The 18140-nt window shown below is 39.7% G+C and overlaps 1 protein-coding gene across 1 annotated transcript; it reads right to left on the bottom strand.

Moving 5' to 3' along the window:
- Window positions 1-511: 511 nt before the first annotated feature.
- sypl1 (synaptophysin-like 1) lies at window positions 512-14048 on the bottom strand. Its single transcript, XM_036577780.1, has 5 exons — window positions 13710-14048; window positions 10215-10333; window positions 6614-6818; window positions 5100-5291; window positions 512-1892 (listed from the first exon to the last, which is right to left on the bottom strand). The coding sequence occupies exons 1-5, from the start codon at window positions 13779-13781 to the stop codon at window positions 1761-1763; spliced, it is 720 nt and encodes a 239-aa protein (XP_036433673.1). The 5' UTR covers window positions 13782-14048; the 3' UTR covers window positions 512-1760.
- Window positions 14049-18140: the final 4092 nt, after the last annotated feature.

Below are 18140 nucleotides of genomic sequence, written 5' to 3' on the forward strand. Positions count from 1 at the left end.
CTGTGTTCAGATTTGTATTCACTGTGTTTATATTCGTAGTCACTGTGTTCAGATTCGTAGTCACTGTGTTTTGATTCGTAGTCACTGTGTTTTGATTCGTAGTCACTGTGTTTAGATTCGTAGTCACTGTGTTTAGATTCGTATTAACTGTGTTTAGATTCGTAGTCACTGTGTTCAGATTCGTATTCATTGTGTTTAGATTCGTATTCATTGTGTTTTGATTCTTAGTCACTGTGTTTTGATTCGTAGTCACTGTGTTTTGATTCGTAGTCACTGTGTTTTGATTCGTATTAACTGTGTTTAGATTAGTAGTCACTGTGTTTAGATTCGTATTAACTGTGTTTAGATTCGTATTAACTGTGTTTTGATTCGTAGTCACTGTGTTTTGATTCATAGTCACTGTGTTTAGATTCGTAGTCACTGTGTTTAGATTCGTAGTCACTGAGTTTAGATTTGTATTCACTGTTTAGATTCATCTTCACTGTGTTCAGATTTGTATTCACTGTGTTCAGATTCGTATTCACTGTGTTTAGATTCGTATTAACTGTGTTTAGATTCGTATTCCCTGTGTTTTGATTCGTAGTCACTGTGTTCAGATTTGTATTCACTGTGTTTATATTTGTATTCACTGTGTTCAGATTCGTAGTCACTGTGTTCAGATTCGTAGTCACTGTGTTCAGATTCGTAGTCACTGTGTTTTGATTCGTAGTCACTGTGTTTTGATTCGTAGTCACTGTGTTTAGATTCGTAGTCACTGTGTTTAGATTCGTATTAACTGTGTTTAGATTCGTAGTCACTGTGTTCAGATTCGTATTCCCTGTGTTTAGATTCGTATTCATTGTGTTTTGATTCTTAGTCACTGTGTTTTGATTCATAGTCACTGTGTTTAGATGTAATAAAGAGTGTAGATTGACGAACACAGTTTGGTTCTAGATTTTTCTGCCTGCATCATATCGATTCATTAAATTCCATCAGCAGCTCCTGATGTAACATAATAAAGTATTGATTAGTAGTGCTGTAATCTTCAAGTCTGGTCTCAAGATCGTAAATTTAGTTTATGTCCATTTGACTTGGTGGTGATTCTGAAAAGGTTTTAGAGAAGAAAGGAGCAGATAATAACATCACCAGTAACCTAAGAGAATTACCAAGTCTAAGGCTATAATATAATAATACTTTATATATAAATATATACATATATATATATATATATATATAGATATATATATATATATATATGACTACAACACTGTTGATTAGAATAGGCAGGTATTGGATGATAACTACAAATAACACTGAGCTTCCTCGAGGAGAGAGGGAGAAATGTGACACCAACACCCTACTTATTAATGTTATTTATATTTCTTATATTGTTAGTATTTTCCTGAACAAATGAAAGTTTACTGAGCAGATAAACAGCTTTTTCAAATATTCTCAGGTGCCTAAAACCTTCGCGCTGTACTGACCGGCCTACGTGTTTCAAATCAGTGGCTTCATTTGGCCTGTAAAGAGTGAGCTTTGGGTAAAGAGCAGATAAAGCTGATGTCTTTTGTTTCCTGCTGCTTAAAACAAAATAATAAACACATTCAGCCATTCAGCTGATCTGCCTGTCAACAAATCAGCCCTAAAGCGAAAGAGTGGAGAAGAGCGAATATGGCTTCAGAAAGGTTCCTCACGCTGCCTTCACAGGTCACCTGTGGAACACAAGACTTTTCCTTGTAGTTGTGGATGGGAGTGATGAGGCGGTTGCCTAGGAGACACGTCTAGATGGGGGCGGGGCCTGGACTACGGCTCGCTGCTTGTTGAGAGTTGACCTTCTGCGAGTGCCAGCTTGTCTCCTTATAAACAAACCAGGCGTTTCCAGCCCACACGATCATGTTCAGGAAGCCGAACACCTGCACAGGAACACACATAAGAACCTGGTAATGTCCAGAGCCGTTAAAGGGGAATTCCACCAACTTTTCGAAAGTTCTGCATAATTAAATGGTTGAGATGTGTACAAAGTCGATCAAAGAAAAGATGACAAAAAAGTGATAAAAGAGGTGATGCATCATTTTTAGAGTATAAAGGAGAGGCTGAGTAAATGTTCAAAATATAGCCAAAAAAAAGTCAACTGAAAGTCATAAACATCCACACAGATGTGTCTTCATACACAAAACACATGCACAGCTATAAATGCAGTCTGCCGTGAATAAAACAGAGGACACCGTTTTTATGCAAAGCAGTTTTAAACCACAAACAGCCCTCGAGAAATGTTCACAAACAAGTGATGAATGGAAGCTGACTGAGATCAACGTCCAGCTTTTACACACAAGGCACATAAGAAGTACGGAAGGTGAAAAAAATGCTCTTGTTCTAAAATTGTGGAATAGCTAGAGCTGTGCGATATGGCGCAAATATAATAACACAATACTAGAATTTTTCATGAAACACAATATATCATGATATTTATTTGTTCAGACATCTGATCAGTTGGAACAGAGAAAAAAGAACCAACAGTGCTACATTTTAAAAAATACTATCAAAACTGTGATTTTTAGTCAATATTTGTCACTAAATACAGTTGAACAGGACTAATTTTGCTCTCTTTATAATGAAACATGCAGTTGGTCAGTGTCTACAAGCACAGACATCAGAACTGTTCACAGTGGTGGTGATAGGAACCAGACGTCCCCCTCTAAAAGCTCCCTCACAGAAAGTTCCTACATGAAATGGTTATGAATTCACTGCCTGATGACTGAGACACTGTTTTATGATAGTTTAGAGAACTTAAACTCCATTCATGGTGGAGGGATACATGCAGGGCGCTGTGAGGCAAAATAGTCCCCAAAGAAAACTTATTATTTCAGATTTTCCACTATTTTCCATCATCAACATTCCATATAAACTCAGAAGACTCGTGTAGGTTCACTGGTGGTTCTGGATAGTAAATAAAATGTCTATATCTGTGTTGTAGTCATGGCGACCCCTGGTTCCTATCACCTCCACTGTAAAGACATCTGAACCATTTCACACCAAACCACTCTGATTCTCCCTAAGTTCAGCCACGTCACCCCACTGCTGCGCTCCCTTTACTGGCTTCCTGTAGCCGCATGCATTAGATTTAAAACCTTGATGCCTACAAAGCCAAAAACGGACCAGCCCCTTCCTACTTGATGGCAATGGTCGAAACTCGAACTGTACCACGAGCCCTTTGAGCTTCGAGTACAGCTCGGCTTGACCCACCATCCTTCAAGACGCGCGGAAGAAAAGCGTCAAGACTTTTCTCTGTCCTAGAGCCCAGACGGTGGAACGAACTCCCACTGGCTGTCCGAACAGCAGAGTCTCTCGCCGTCTTCAAACGCAGACTGAAGACCGTCTCTTTATACAGCATTTAAATGAGCACTGAGTTTCGTATTCATTGTAATGTATTGTGCTGCACTGATTGAAATGTATTGTAATGTATTGCTGTGTTTACCTCTATTTCTTTTCTCTGTATCAACATGGACTCTAGATAGACGAAGCACTTTTTGTAACTTGTAATGTAAAAATGTAAATGAATCTCTCTGGGTACATCTCACACACTGAATTTTTTTGACAAGTTGGTAGAATTCAACTTTGGAACAATGTCGATGTACAACCCCGTTTTCAAAAAAGTTGGGATGCTGTGCAGAATGTAAATAAAAATAGAATGCAATGATATGTTAATCATGTAAACCATATTTTTAAAGGAAAATACTACAAAGACAACATATAAAATGTTGAAACTGAGAAATTTTATTGTTTGTGAAAAATATTTGCCCATTTTGAATTTGATGCCAACAACACGTTCCAAAAAAGTTGGGACGGGGGCCTGTTTACCACTGTGTTTCACCACCTCTTCTTTAACTACACTCTGTAAGTGTTTGGGAACTGAGGAGACGCTGCTGTAGTTTAGAAAGTGAAATGTTTTCTGTTCTTGTTTGATACAGGATTTCAGCTGCTCATCAGTTCAGGGGCTCCTTTGTCATATTTTTCATTTCATAAAGCGCCAAATGTTTTCAGTGGTGACAGGTCTGGACTGCAGGCTGGTCAGTTTAGCACCCAGACTCTTTTAATATGGAGCAATGCTGCTGTAATACATGCAGAATGTGGTTTTACATCATCTTGCTGAAATAATCAAGACCTTGCCTGTAAAAGACGTCGTCTGGATGGCAGCATATGTTGCTAAAACATGTATATACCGTTCAGCATTAATGGTGCCTTCACAGATGTGCATGTCACCCATGCCATGTGCACTAATGCCCCCTATACCATCATGAATACCGGCTTTTGAACTGTGCACTGATAACAAGCTGAGTGGTCTTCAGCCTGGAGGACACAGTGTCCATGATTTCCAAAAAGAATTTCAAATGTTGATTCGTCCACAGGACACTTTTCCACTTCACCTCAGTCCATTTTAAATGAGCTCAGGCCCAGAGAAGGTGGCAGCGTTTCTGGATCCTGTTCATATATGATTTCTTCTTTATGTTTTAGAGTTTTAACTTGCATTTGTGGAAGAAGTGATGAACCGTTTTCACAGACAGTGGTTTTCAGAAGTGTTTCTGAGCCCATGCAGTGATTTCTTCTACAGAATCATGTCTGTTTTTAATGCAGTGCTGCCTGAGGGCCCAAAGATCACAGCCAGCAAATAGTGGTTTTTGGCCTTCCCATCTTTACTTCTGAAAGACTCTGCCTCTCTGAGATGCTCTTTTGTACCTAATTATGTTCTGATTTGTGGTCAGTCAACTACCAGGTGTTTTTTTTAGAATTACACAACTACCAATCTTTTGTTGCCCCATCCCAACTTTTTTGGAACGTGTTGTTGGCATCAAATTCAAAATGGGCAAATATTTTTCAAAAAACAATAAAATTTCTCAGTTTCAACATTTGATATGTTGTCTTTGTACTACTTTCAATGAAATATACGGGTTAAATGATTTGTATGTCATTGCCTTTTGTTTTTATTTACATTTTGCACAGCGTCCCGACTTTTTTGGAAATGGGGTTGTAAAAAATAACATTACTCACTGTGATATTCAGTGTAAAAAATACAATTATACAACTGAGGACTCTTCAGTAGGAGAATCGGTCATCATTCTTACCACTGATATGTTAAGTGTGCGCATGCTGGCAAACTCGGTGACCTCACAGGTGATGCTGCCCTCCCTGCATGGCAGCAGAGTGAAGACGATGCCCTCTGTGCCCGTGGTATACTTCACCAGCAGCAGCCCTCGCGCCCAGGCCGACGAACACACCAGCCACATGAACACAAACGCACCCGTCACCACGAAATCCTGCCGAATAAAACAAAAACAGCCTTTTACTTTCACTGAGGTGCCCAATTAAACTTCATCATCCCAATATATTTAATATATGGACTGCATTAAAACAAGAACAGCCTTGTGAAAGAGAAGCACCCACAGTTTAGAACCGTGAGTTCTATACTGAACCATTTGCATGCTTACATGGTTCTTTACATGGTGAAATTGTTCTTCAGATTGATGGAGAATGTGCTGTATATGGTTCTATATAGCACCAAAAAAGGTTCTTCTATCGTTACAAGCTTGACATCATCACAATAACAAAACCCTTTCTGGTGCTATAATAGAAACATTTTCAAAAAGGTTCTATATAGAAACACATACAACACATTCTCCATCAATCTGAAGAACTCATGGTTCTATGTAGAACCATTGCCTTGACTAAAGAATCCTTGAAGAACTCTCTTTTTTTATCTTTATCTTTTTTAAGTATACAGGGAATACTTAAAGTACTATATCTGTCATTATTATTATTATTATTATTGTTATTATTATTTGTTTGTTTTGTTATTTTTCATGTAATATTACAACACTCAGAATGTGAAAAGGATGTTTCTTCTTCAGTCCAGTTGAAACAACTTTTTAAAAAAAAAGAAAAATAACGAACTGAAGTCACGGGTTTTACAGAAACAACACAAGTTCCAACTTTTATCTGGCGCTTTAACACATTTAGGGTGATGTTATTTTTTTGTTTGTTATCTAAATAGCTAAGGCTAATTTAACATTTCAGACAGTGGACACTGCGGCCTGGAGGCACTTTTATATCTTTATAATCTTCTCCTGCTTTGAAGGCATCAGTTAGATTCATTTTCAGACCCTCAGCAGCTGCTTGGAGGAGATCCTGGTTAGTCAGAGGATTTATTACACTCCGGAATTATCATCAGGTGAGTTCCTCACCAGTGCTAACGAGTCAATTAAGGCCCAACGAGCAAATTAAGGCGTAAGAAGTTAATTAAGATCTCAGACTTTACAGCTGGAAGGGTGTCCAAACTTTTGCAAATGCAACACTGAGTTTTCAATTGTTTCCTTTTCTTTCACTTCAAAGATCAACCAAATCTGTAATTTGGCCAGGGGTGCCAAAACTTTTGCATACAAGTTTCCTCATACTGTATTATCGTATCAGAACACGAATGACTTTCTTGCATGTTTTTGTGCAATTTTGTTAAAAGGAAAATGGAGCAGAAATACAAAGCTACGGTCCAGGCTACTTAGGAAAACAGGAAAAGTATCAAAAAGCATTAAGAATAGCTATTATTATTAATATTAGAATAACATCAGGATGCTTGTATACTCACGAACATTGGGCCAAAGTCTGAGTTCCGGTAAACGTGCATGTAGCCGACGTAAACCAGCAGAGCCGCCATGCAGTAGAGGAACGCCAGGACGGCAACGGCCACGAAAAACTCGGCCGCGGACGAAGCGTCGCCCACCAGGTGCGTCTCGGACACCGTCTGGTTACACAGAGTGGTGTTCTCTACAACCAGGCGCACCTTGTTTAACCTGCGGAACAGTGCAGTGCAGAAACGATGATGTCATCACGCCCAAAAATAAACACTCAGAATCTGATAGAAGCTACAGAACTGCAGGGTCAGCATTATTATGGTGATAAATAACATCACAACGCGCCGGTGAAGCCCCTGAGGTTTTTCCTAATGGAGTCACTGAAAATCTTGAAGTGGCACCAAAACCAAAAGCCATAAGTGAATTTCAGGAACTCTGCTGTTGTAAATTAAGGACTAGTTGAAAACGAGGTCAGTATGAGTTGAGGAACTGCAAACTGATATATTATTTTACAGTTAATGCTATAAATTATACAATTATCCAATATAAATTGGGGGCAGCATGGTGGCACAGTGGGTAGCCTGGCCAGGCGGCCAGGGTCGTTTCTGTGTGGAGTTTGCCTGTTCTCCCTGTGTCTGCGTGGGTTTCCTCCGGGTACTCCGGTTTCCTCCCACAGTCCAAAAACATGCAGTCAGGCTGATTGGACATGCTGAATTGCCCCAGGTGTGAATGTGTGTGTGTGAATGTGTATGTCTGTCTGTCTGCCCTGTGATGGACTGGCGACCTGTCCAGGGTGTATCCTGCCTTCCACCCAATGACAGCTGGGATAGGCTCCAGCACCCCACCGTGACCCAGAAGGATAAGCGGTTTAGATGATGTGTGTGTATGTGATGTGTGCTGTAAATTGTCTGATAAGCATTTTTGCTGTCAAATTGGCCAAAAATGACATTGTCATTTGTTTCTATTGTGAGAGAGCTGATCAGATAATTGTGCATTGATTAATTGACACTGTCCGAGGTTAAATGTTGCTTTATTATCCCAAAGATTAATAAATTCTGTTTTGTCTTCACCTCAAAAGTGAGGAACCTATCCAGACTGAAATGTTATGCGAGTCTTTAAACTGCAGTCATGTGACTGTCCAGCATCTACAGGGAACGGATGAGTATTATGGCCTGTAAAATTCCTTCGTGCAGTGAGTCTCACCACCACACCAAGGTTCAGTCGAATGATCATTCATAGCATATTTATGAGTAATTTACTGTCCATACACATAAAGTGATACGCAAAGCAACAAATGCATAACAAAAACAAATCGTTAAAACGAAGCTGAAGGTAAAGGTGAGAGTGTCAAAGCACTTCATCACCAAACTAAAGTCATTTTTATTTTGTCTGTCCAGAAACGAGGAATTTTACTGAAAATAATATATTTTTTCAAAATAAAAAATGAGGACTTTTATTTTGAAAAATGTATCTTTGTAAAATGGCATACTCGTCCATATTAATAGCACTTACATGTATACTTTATAAGTACTGAATTAAACACTCATGTATATAAAGTGTTAAGATATATACATGAGACAAATACAACATCCTGTAAATCTGACGCAGTGCTGCGTGTTAGCATTAGCACAGCATTAGCTTTAGCATTAGCACAGTTTTAGCTTTAGCACAGTTTTAGCTTTAGCACAGCGTTAGCTTTAGCACAGTTTTAGCTTTAGCACAGCTTTAGCTTTAGCACTGCTTTACCTTTAGCACAGCGTTAGCTTTAGCATAGTTTTAGCTTTAGCACAGTTTTAGCTTTAACACTGCTTTAGCACAGCTTTAGCTGTAGCACAGCGTTAGCTTTAGCACAGCGGCTGCTGCTCCCGCGTCCTCAGCGCAGCCGCGCGGTGTTGTGATCATGCTGTCCTGTTGAAATGATCTACCGTAGCGCATGTTTACAGATAAAACTCCAGGATATTTTGAGTTTGTACTGAAATAAAATTCAGCATCTAGCATAGCATAAATCGCTAACGGCTACATAGCCTGAGTTTGATCTGTGATAGCTGTTCTGATAACTGGGGTAACTAATATTAGATTGATTATGGTTGTTAATGTTTTCAGCCTTTTCATTTTGGGTTGTTGCCCCAAATTATGGAGAGTAGTATCAGTATCGATAAGCAGTATCAGTATCGATAAGCAGTATCAGTAACTAACAGTCCCCGTCCCACTGTACACATTTAAAACTACTGAATGATACACGTTTAAAAAGTTCTGTAACAAACTCCAGTCCAGCAGAACTAACAGCTTGTTTGTGTACAGTGGGGGTCTTAAGAAGACACACAACCAAATACAGATTTCTGAATTCACCTCCACCAGTTCTATTTGATTTAGTTCACTGTTTGGTATGTTTTCGTTACTGTTTTACACTCACTGTGCTTTTTCTTTACTACCAACTTTTACTTTTTAGTTACTGCTGAGTTATTGTTCTTCATTGCTTCTATTCTTTTATTTATTGTATTATCTGAGCTTTTCATTATTTTATCCCTAATTGATCTGTCATTTATTATTTTATTTTATGTTATAAATAACTTTATATTTATTCTGAAGAACCACAAATCAGAATAAATCAGAATAATCTGAGAAACCTGTCCACTCACTGTCCACTCTATTAGACACTCCTAGCTCCACCTTGTAGATGTAAAGTCAGAGACGACATTCTGCATATCAGGTTTTTATTGACTGAATTTTTTCACCGTGGGCTCACTGAAAACACACCATCACCAAAATACAGGGACAACACAGCCATGTATACAGAGATCTTGTAAGCTGATGTCAGGGCCGAAGTGGGACTTCGTCCATCTGTCCATCTGAACTGTAGTCCATCTGTTTCTCTGATACTTTGTTAGCCCCCTTTTACCCTGTTCTTCAGTGGTCAGGACCCCCATGGACCCTCACAGAGCAGGCACTATTTGGGTGGTGGATCATTCTCAGCACTGCAGCAACACTGACGTGGTGGTGGTGTGTGTTGTGCTGGTATGAGTGGATCAGACACAGCAGTGCTGCTGGAGTTCTTAAACACTGTGTCCACTCACTGTCCACTCTATTAGACACTCCTACCTTGTCAGTCCACCTTGTAGATGTAAAGTCAGAGACGATAGCTCATCTGCTGCTGCACAGTTTGTGTTGGTCATCCTCTAGTCCTTCATCAGTGGTCACAGGACGCTGCCCACAGGACGCTGTTGGCTGGATATTTTTGGTTGGTGGACTATTCTCAGTCCAGCAGTGACACTGAGGGGTTTAAAAACTCCAGCAGCACTGCTGTGTCTGATCCACTCAGACCAGTGCAACACACACTAACACACCACCACCACGTCAGTGTTACTGCAGTGCTGAGAATGATCCGCCACCCAAATAGTACCTGCTCTGTGAGGGTCCATGGGGGTCCTGACCACTGAAGAACAGGGTAACAAAGTATGCCGAGAAACAGATGGACTACAGTCTGTAAGTGAAGCTATATGGTCAGTGGAGCTGACACAGTAAGTGTAGATACAAGGAGGTGGACTTGGCTCTGGCTGATTGGCTGATATATAAAATTAGAGAATATATGATAAATACGTTATTAAGGAAACCCACCTGAATGGGTACGAAAACGTAGCACCCAGAGTTTCGTTGCTGCCGGAACCGCAGAACAGGGAGATGACGTTCTTGCCGGAGTATCCGCCGCAGTTTCCAAAGGCGAACATCGCTGTGAGCTAGTTACAAAAAACAGATCCAGCACCAACACGATGACCAACACTGACCAGTCAAAATGAACGAAAGAAACCAGCTGCCCAGTTTTTCAGAGGGACTCGTTTACAGTCACAAAACAGCTCGTTAACAAGAACGAGACCAACATTCACCCCTCATTAACGGTGCTGCGTGTAAGATTATCAGACATGGACTTTAGTAACTGACCCACGTTCTCATTACTGTATAATGACCTGTAACTACGTTATCTTAGAACGACCCTTCATATCAACAGCAGCTCCTCTTCAACAGAGGCGCCGTGCTGCACCGCCATGTTTCTACAGCAGCCCAGAGCAGACAAACCAAACTCATATTGCCCAGCCCTGCAACCTTAAAAAAGCTTAAAAACGGTTCTTTCATAAAGACAACGGTTGTATCTGGAACCATGAACACTCAAAGAACAATTTGCGTGCTTAAGTGGTTCTTTGAATAGTGAAATGGTTCTACAGACTGATGGAGAATGTGTTATGCATGGTTCCATACAGCACCAAAAAGTGTTCTGCTATTGTGTATGATGTCAAGCTTGTTATGACAGCAGAACACATTCTCCATCAATCTGAAGAACCATTTCAACTTGAGACTCAGAGATATTGAACCAATATACAACCACCATTACTAAAGGTATAGTGAGGCGAGAGCTCGGGTTTTTGAATTTCCTCACAGCGAATGGCGAGGAGAGAGAGAGAATACACAATATGGCGAAGTGGCTGAAACTGAGGGACGGCCGAAGTTAAGGGAGTGACGCTATCATTGGAATAAATGCAGATAAACATAAACACAGTAAAAAGTAACAAGAAGTTTGAGGTAATTTAATGAAGCGTTGATGAATCGATCCAGGTACTGGGTGATAACTGTAGTTAACACTGGGCTGCTATGAGGAGAGGCCTGGAAATGATTAAACAAACACTTTAACAGATTTAAAATCACCCCCTACTGTACTGATATTATTGTAATATGTGTGATTTTGAAATAAACACTAACAGCCCAGGTGAAGAGCTCTTTAGGAGGTTCTTCTCAGGTGCCTAAATTGTGTTGGTTTTTGTGACATCACAAAAACGATGAATAAAAAATAGACAGCTTAGTTTCCATATTTTTTCAATACTGTAACAGTTTTTACATCCTACAACTCCTACTGCGCAAAGATTCAGCTGTCCTTTAAACTGTTTCCTCAGAATCTATAACATTAAGTCCATGAAGATTTTCCAGCCATCCAGGTCACTGAACTGCCTACAAGTACTGAGTTGAAGGGAAATTCCATCAATTTTCCAAAATTCCTCCATAATTCAGTGTGTGAGATGTAATCAGAGTGATTCAGAGTGGTTTGGTGTGAAATGGTTCAGATGTCTTTACAGTGGTGGTGATAGGAACCAGGGGTCGCCATGACTACAACACAGATATAGACATTTACTATCCAGAACCACCAGTGAACCTACACGAGTCTTCTGAGTTTATATGGAATGTTGATGATGGAAAATAGTGGAAAATCTGAAATAATAAGTTTTCTTTGGGGACTATTTTGCCTCACAGCGCCCTGCATGTATCCCTCCACCATGAATGGAGTTTAAGTTCTCTAAACCATCATAAAACAGTGTCTCAGTCATCAGGCAGTGAATTCATAACCATTTCATGTAGGAACTTTCTGTGAGGGAGCTTTTAGAGGTGGACGTCTGGTTCCTATCACCACCACTGTGAACAGTTCTGACTCGGTAAGTTTATCTAGAACGGAGCGTTTCACACCAAACCACTCTGTTTACATCTTAACCAGTTAATCATGCAGGAAGTTTGAAAAAATCAGTGGAGTTCCCCTTTAAGGCGACTCAGTGCACATCATTCATTTTGAAGGGCTTGTTCAGTTTTAACTATTCTGAGCTCAGGTTGAACATCTGGTGGGCAGTTTTAAAGCGCCTGTGTGAGCTGAACTGAGGCCTGCTGTGCAGAGTAAACTTCTGCCAGATGTTTTAGTTCCACACAGGATGCATCCGACTTGCTGACTCATTAACTTGGCAATTCATTATTCTTTCTATCTATCTATCCATGTATGTGCGTGTGTGTGTATATATATATATATATATATATACACACACACACACACACACACGTATAAACACTTAAAAAAGAGTAAAGGCAATGGTTCTGTTTAGGCATTGCATGCTTAAAGGGTTCTTTGCATGGTGAAATGGTTCTTCAGATTAATAAAGAAAAGGGTTCTGTTATTGATACAAGCTTGACAACAATAGCTGAACCCTTGTTGGTCCTATAGAACACTTTTCAAAAAGGTTCTGTATAGAATCATACAACACATTCTATCAATCTTAAGAACCATTTCACCATGCAAAGAACCCTTTCAGCATGCAGTGGCTAAATAGAATAGAACCCTTGAAGAACATCACTTTTTTATAGAAGCTTTTTGAAAAGTGTTCTATTGCACCAAAAAGGGTTCTGCTATTGTTTTCAAGCTTGTATCAATAGCAGAACACTTCTTGGTGCTATGTAGAACCATTCCCCATCAATCTGAAGAACGATTTCATCACGCAAAGAAGTACTAAACAGAACCACTGCCTTTCAAAAAGTTCTGTATAGAATCATACAACACATTCTCTATCAATCTGGAGAACCCTCTCAGCATGCAGTGGCTAAAGAGAACCATTGCCTTTACTAAAGAACCCTTCCAGATCCTTTTTTACAGAACCTTTATGAAAAGTGTCCTTTTTGAAAAGTGCTCTGGTGCTATGTAGAACAATTCTCCATCAAACTGAAGAACCAATTCACCATTCAAAGAAGTACTAAACAGAACCGTTCCTCTACTAAAGAACCCTTGAAGAACCATCTGTTTTAAGAGTGAATATACACATTTTTTAAATGTGGCCATGAAAAGCTGAGCTGGTAACTGGAGTTCCTTCCACACACCAAATTCCTCCGAGCAAGCAAATCTGGGAGGGAACCAGATTAAAGCAGCTAGAACCTTTGATGTCTAAAGCAGGTTAAGGAAGGCAGAGACAGTTAAACGTCTGAGAAAAGTGGTGGATTAATATAGTGCAGTCAATAATATCAACACAATGCAAAGTAGGACGTGTGAGCGCGAGGCGGGCGTTGGTACCCGCGCTGAAAACTAGCTATACTTCAAAATAAGACGTATTGATCCGCCAGGAAACATGATCTGATGGACATTTCAGTAAAACAAACAAATGAGTCCATCCAAGGCCTTTTTCACTAAGTTGAAGTTCAAACTTTCCGTTCCATCTTAAATGGCGCTGCAGTTGCATTCTAACGCCTGGCGCCAGAACGAAACTACTGCGCCATTTAAGGTGGAACGGAAAGTTCCACTACGCCGCAGCGACTCACCCACTCCACAATTTTTATGAAGCCCAGCGGCTCCTTCACGGGGCTCAAGTTGAACCGAAATCCGGTCTGCATCTTCTCCACGAAGCTGATCTTCTCGAGATCTCACCAAAGAAGGCGCCGAGCTGCTCCTCTCCCTCCAACTTTGGCAGAAGTGACGTGGTGCTTTTCTCTCTCTCCCCCTCACTGATGCTGCTGCTCCTCCTACAGTGAGGCTAGGAGGAACTTTGGGGTGTCCTGAGCTGTAGCTGCTCCTCAGAGCTTCTTACTAAGCCATTCACTGTTTCTTCTCGTCCAGATTAAGCCCACCAGAACACCTAGGACCACCTAATCCCACCTCATGCTAGGCCTGCTGCTCAGTGAGGCCTTCAGAGCTGGAGATCATTCAGCATTTCAGTCATATGATTTGGGTCAGAGCTAAAGCAGAATTCTCAAAATTCCTTTGCCCCCCCCTTCTCGGCCTATTAAGGCCAGTGAGCTTAATGTTGTAGCTGCCATATTCAAATGAAATATCAAAGCTCTCTGCATGTTTTGTTGTTTTTGCTTTGAATATTAATAAAAAAAAACACTTCTAAGAGCAAAAGAAATGAACTACAACAGGTAACATACTGCTTTTTATTATTAAGTCCCACAGTAAATGTTCCTAACACAATCTAACTCTTCAAAATGTGATTATTATTATTATTTTTATTATTATTTTTATTACTATAGTGCAGCTATAAAAGGGAATGCATTGACCGTTCACTTTAAAACCTCTTCACACGTGAAAGGAAAGAAATAAAAACATCTTGGCGGAAGAGACGGTGAGATTTTAATATGATGACAACAATGCAACTGCCATGTTAGTCTGAAAATATCCAGGTAAATGTTCTGGGGGGACGTCCAACATATACAGAAAATTAAATCAATATGAACAGGTTGGTCAGCTCGCCGGACAGATGCATCATCTCTTTTCTTTTCTTTTCTAATATTTGGTCTTTTCTTGCCTTGAATTCGCTGAAAACGAAGATGTAAACAAATTCATAAGTCGCCTGGACGTTTCAATAGTTTTGAAAAGGTTTAGGAATAAAATATACACATATTAATTAATTCATTCATTCATGGCGGAGGGATACATTCAGGCAAAATAGTCCCTAAAACAAACACATTATTTCAGATTTTCCACTATTTTACCATCGACATTCCTTATAAACACTCAGAATGGTTCACTGGTGGTTTCTGACAGTAAATAAAGGTTATATTTGTGTTATTTTGTGAAAATCGTCTTAAATGTGCTTTTTTTCTCAACTACACACTTAAGAAAGGAGTTATTACTCTTCAAAAAACTTAAAAAAAATCTTCATTTCTTTCTAAACTCTTACATATTAAAAGAACGTGTGGTTTTCCTGAAAGAAATATTTTCTTAAATATTTTTTACCCTTATGACAGTCTCAGACTGTACGAATTAACAGGGAACACCAAACAAATAAATACATAAATTCCAGTTATCAATAAAAAGTAACATGATAGTCTACACGACATTACCTACAGCCTACACTCTTAAAAAGAAGGTTCTTCAAGGGTTCTTTAGTGAAGGAAATGGTTCTATATAGAACTTTTTTGGAAAGGGTTCTATATGGCACCCAAAAGGGTTCTGCTATTGTAACAATGTCAAGCTTGTTACCATAGCAGAACCCTTTTTGGTGTGATAAAGAACCATATACAACAAATTCTCCATCAATCTGAAGAACCATTTCACCATGCAAAGAACCCATTAATCATGCAAAGGGTTCTTTGAGTGTTCATGGTTCTATATAGAACCATTTCCTTAACTAAAGAACCCTTGAAGAACCATCTTTAAGTGTGTACGTACAAAATCGATAACAACTTTCTTAAGAGATTATTTGAGAACTTCTTAAGTTTTTTTTGAGAACTGTATTTAAGAACATTGGGCCTCGTTCTCCCACCGTTCTAAAGAAGAAACTTCTTCTCACAGTTTTCACCAAGATTCTGATGTTCTCTTATGTGGGATTTGTTCTTAGGTAAGAACAGAATCTACACACACTCAAGAGCACAAAGGAGAGAACAGTTCTGCGCTTTAAGAACATGTCATGAATCTGACGGAGACTTTTTCTTAGGACCTTTCACAACAACACACTTAAGAACACACTTATAAAGATAGTGGAGAACGAGGCCCACTGTTACAAACTTGTCTTAAGAACCTTCAGAACTTTTTTCTTTGGAACGTGTTTGTGAATCCGACCCCTGGTTCCTATCAGCACCACTGTAAACAAATCTGAACCATTTCACACCAAACCACTCTGAATCTCTCTGTTTACACCTCACACACTGAATTATGGGGAATTTTTGAATAACAGTGTAAATAATGTCAGGTAGGATTACAGCAGTTTCTTGAGACACAGTTAGAGAACAGTAGAACCCAAAATAGTGCACTACACAGTGGACAGGGCGCAGTGCTGGACACAGCTGTGAGGTCCTCCTCAGTATAAAACTCCGCCCTGCTTTCTTTAACGTAAACATGCTTTAGATTGCATTAATTGTTCTGTCAGTTCTGCAAGTCTGTTTTTGAATTAATCTCTTCTGTGAGATTCTGAAGGTTCCGTCACGCTGCTTAGAAAATGGAGCAGCATAACTTCAAAAATCATAAATAATCAGCTGTCAGCATGAAATTTGCTCACAAAAACGTCTTCGATATGTCTGCCCTGCCACAAACTCACACTACGGAAACGTTTTCAATGATTAGGGCTGCATAAACAGGAAAACGGCACACGGAGAAAAAAAGAAAAGCAATAATTAACGATATTTTACAGTGAAAAGAGGATCTAAATTACTTTAAGTGTAAGTTATACGTCCAAAAGTGTCGATTTCTTCTGAAATGAAGGTGTTAATAGTGAGTCTGTGCTGCAGTAACAGCCTCTACTCTTCTGGGAGGCTTCGAGAACATTGGAACATTGCTGTGAGGATTTGATTGAGCATTAGTGAGGTCAGGTACTCTTGTTGGGTGGTCAGTTCTGGATCACTAACTCATCCCAAAGGTATTGGATGGAGCTCCATCACTCCAGAGAATACAGCTCCACTGCTCCACAGCCCAATACTGGGGGGCTTTATACCCCTCTAGCCCACGCTGGGCACTGGGCATGGTGGGCATAGTGCTCTTCTATGGAGAGTAAAGCTTAAAAGCAGCTGATACTTTTGGACATATAGTGCAGTTACCTAGTTAATAACACTTTAGTTAAGACATTCTAACTATTAAAGCTGAATTACTCTAACATGACTTGGTACAGTTGACAGATTTTCATCGTAGCAGCTCTAAAAAGTCCACTTTTGGGAACGTTTACTCTCCGCTTTATCAGTTCATCAATGGCTCTGGTGCTTTCTTGGTTAAAATCGAGTGGATTTGAAGGGAAAACAGTAACCAAAGGAGGCGTTATTCTCAGAATTTGGCTTAAATATAGATTAATGAATATTAGAGAAGAAATGATGCATCCAAATAATCTTTTTTTGTCCGGGGAGCTTAAAATAGACACAAACATCCACATATTCACACTCAGCCCCCAAACCCCACTCCCCCCCAAACAGGCTGACTGAATAAAGTCAGTCATAATGAAACATAAATGAGTTCTCTGTTTGGTATAAAATGGGCATTAGACAAAAATAAGAAGAATATATCTCTATTTCCACTAATCCACCAGCTCTCTTTTAAATAAACAAACGTTATGTACAAGAGAGAAGGCATTTTGGCCGCCGTTTTTTCACCTATGGATATTTACCGTGAGATTTCTGGCAATATTTTACCCTCTGTCATAAAAAATAATGATTTTTGGAGACTGAAACGACGACGAGTGAGTATACAAAATATTAAAACCATTCTAAAACGATCTGTTACATAATAAAACCGACCCCGTTTGTTCTCCAAATCATAGAAAACAGGCGAGAGACGAAGTCGTACTTGTACAAAAAGAAAGATGAGTTGTTTTGAGTGGACAGACACGGTGCGCACGAAGGAAGAGGCGTCTACGACATGATTTTAGCGTCTACCGGCTGGATCGCTCACTCTACAGAAAGGGGAATTGGTCAGAGATAAAGGCAAGGCCAACAACAAAGTGGAAAAAGTGCTTCCCCCCCCCCAACCCAACACATCAGCCATCTCATTTGCATAAAGGAATACAATAATGATGGTCAGAAATAAGAGGAAACGGTCTGTACACACGACAATCACATTCGACAACATTTAACGATTATCTCTCGTTCCTACAGTCAAACAAGGAAAGAAAAATGAAAGAAAGGAAAATAGTCTGCACCTTCTTTTGGTTTACACACAGAGATCTCCTCTCTCCTGCCGGGATGGGATCATAGAGCGAACGCTTGGTCATAAACACTTACATTACCGCAGTTAGATGATTTAAATATCATGATAGGCTTGTATTTTTTTTC

This window comes from Colossoma macropomum, unplaced genomic scaffold, assembly GCF_904425465.1.
Source record: "Colossoma macropomum unplaced genomic scaffold, Colossoma_macropomum, whole genome shotgun sequence".
NCBI lineage: Eukaryota > Metazoa > Chordata > Actinopteri > Characiformes > Serrasalmidae > Colossoma > Colossoma macropomum.

Excerpts from the sequence above, each read along its gene's own strand:
- sypl1 (XM_036577780.1), bottom strand. The coding sequence starts at position 13,781 with ATGCAGACCGGATTTCGGTTCAACTTGAGCCCCGTGAAGGAGCCGCTG. Across the intron at positions 10,334-13,709 it reads TCATAAAAATTGTGGAGTGG|CTCACAGCGATGTTCGCCTT; the intron begins GTGAGTCGCTGC and ends TTTTGTAACTAG. Across the intron at positions 1,893-5,099 it reads GCACACTTAACATATCAGTG|GTGTTCGGCTTCCTGAACAT; the intron begins GTAAGAATGATG and ends GTTCCTGTGCAG.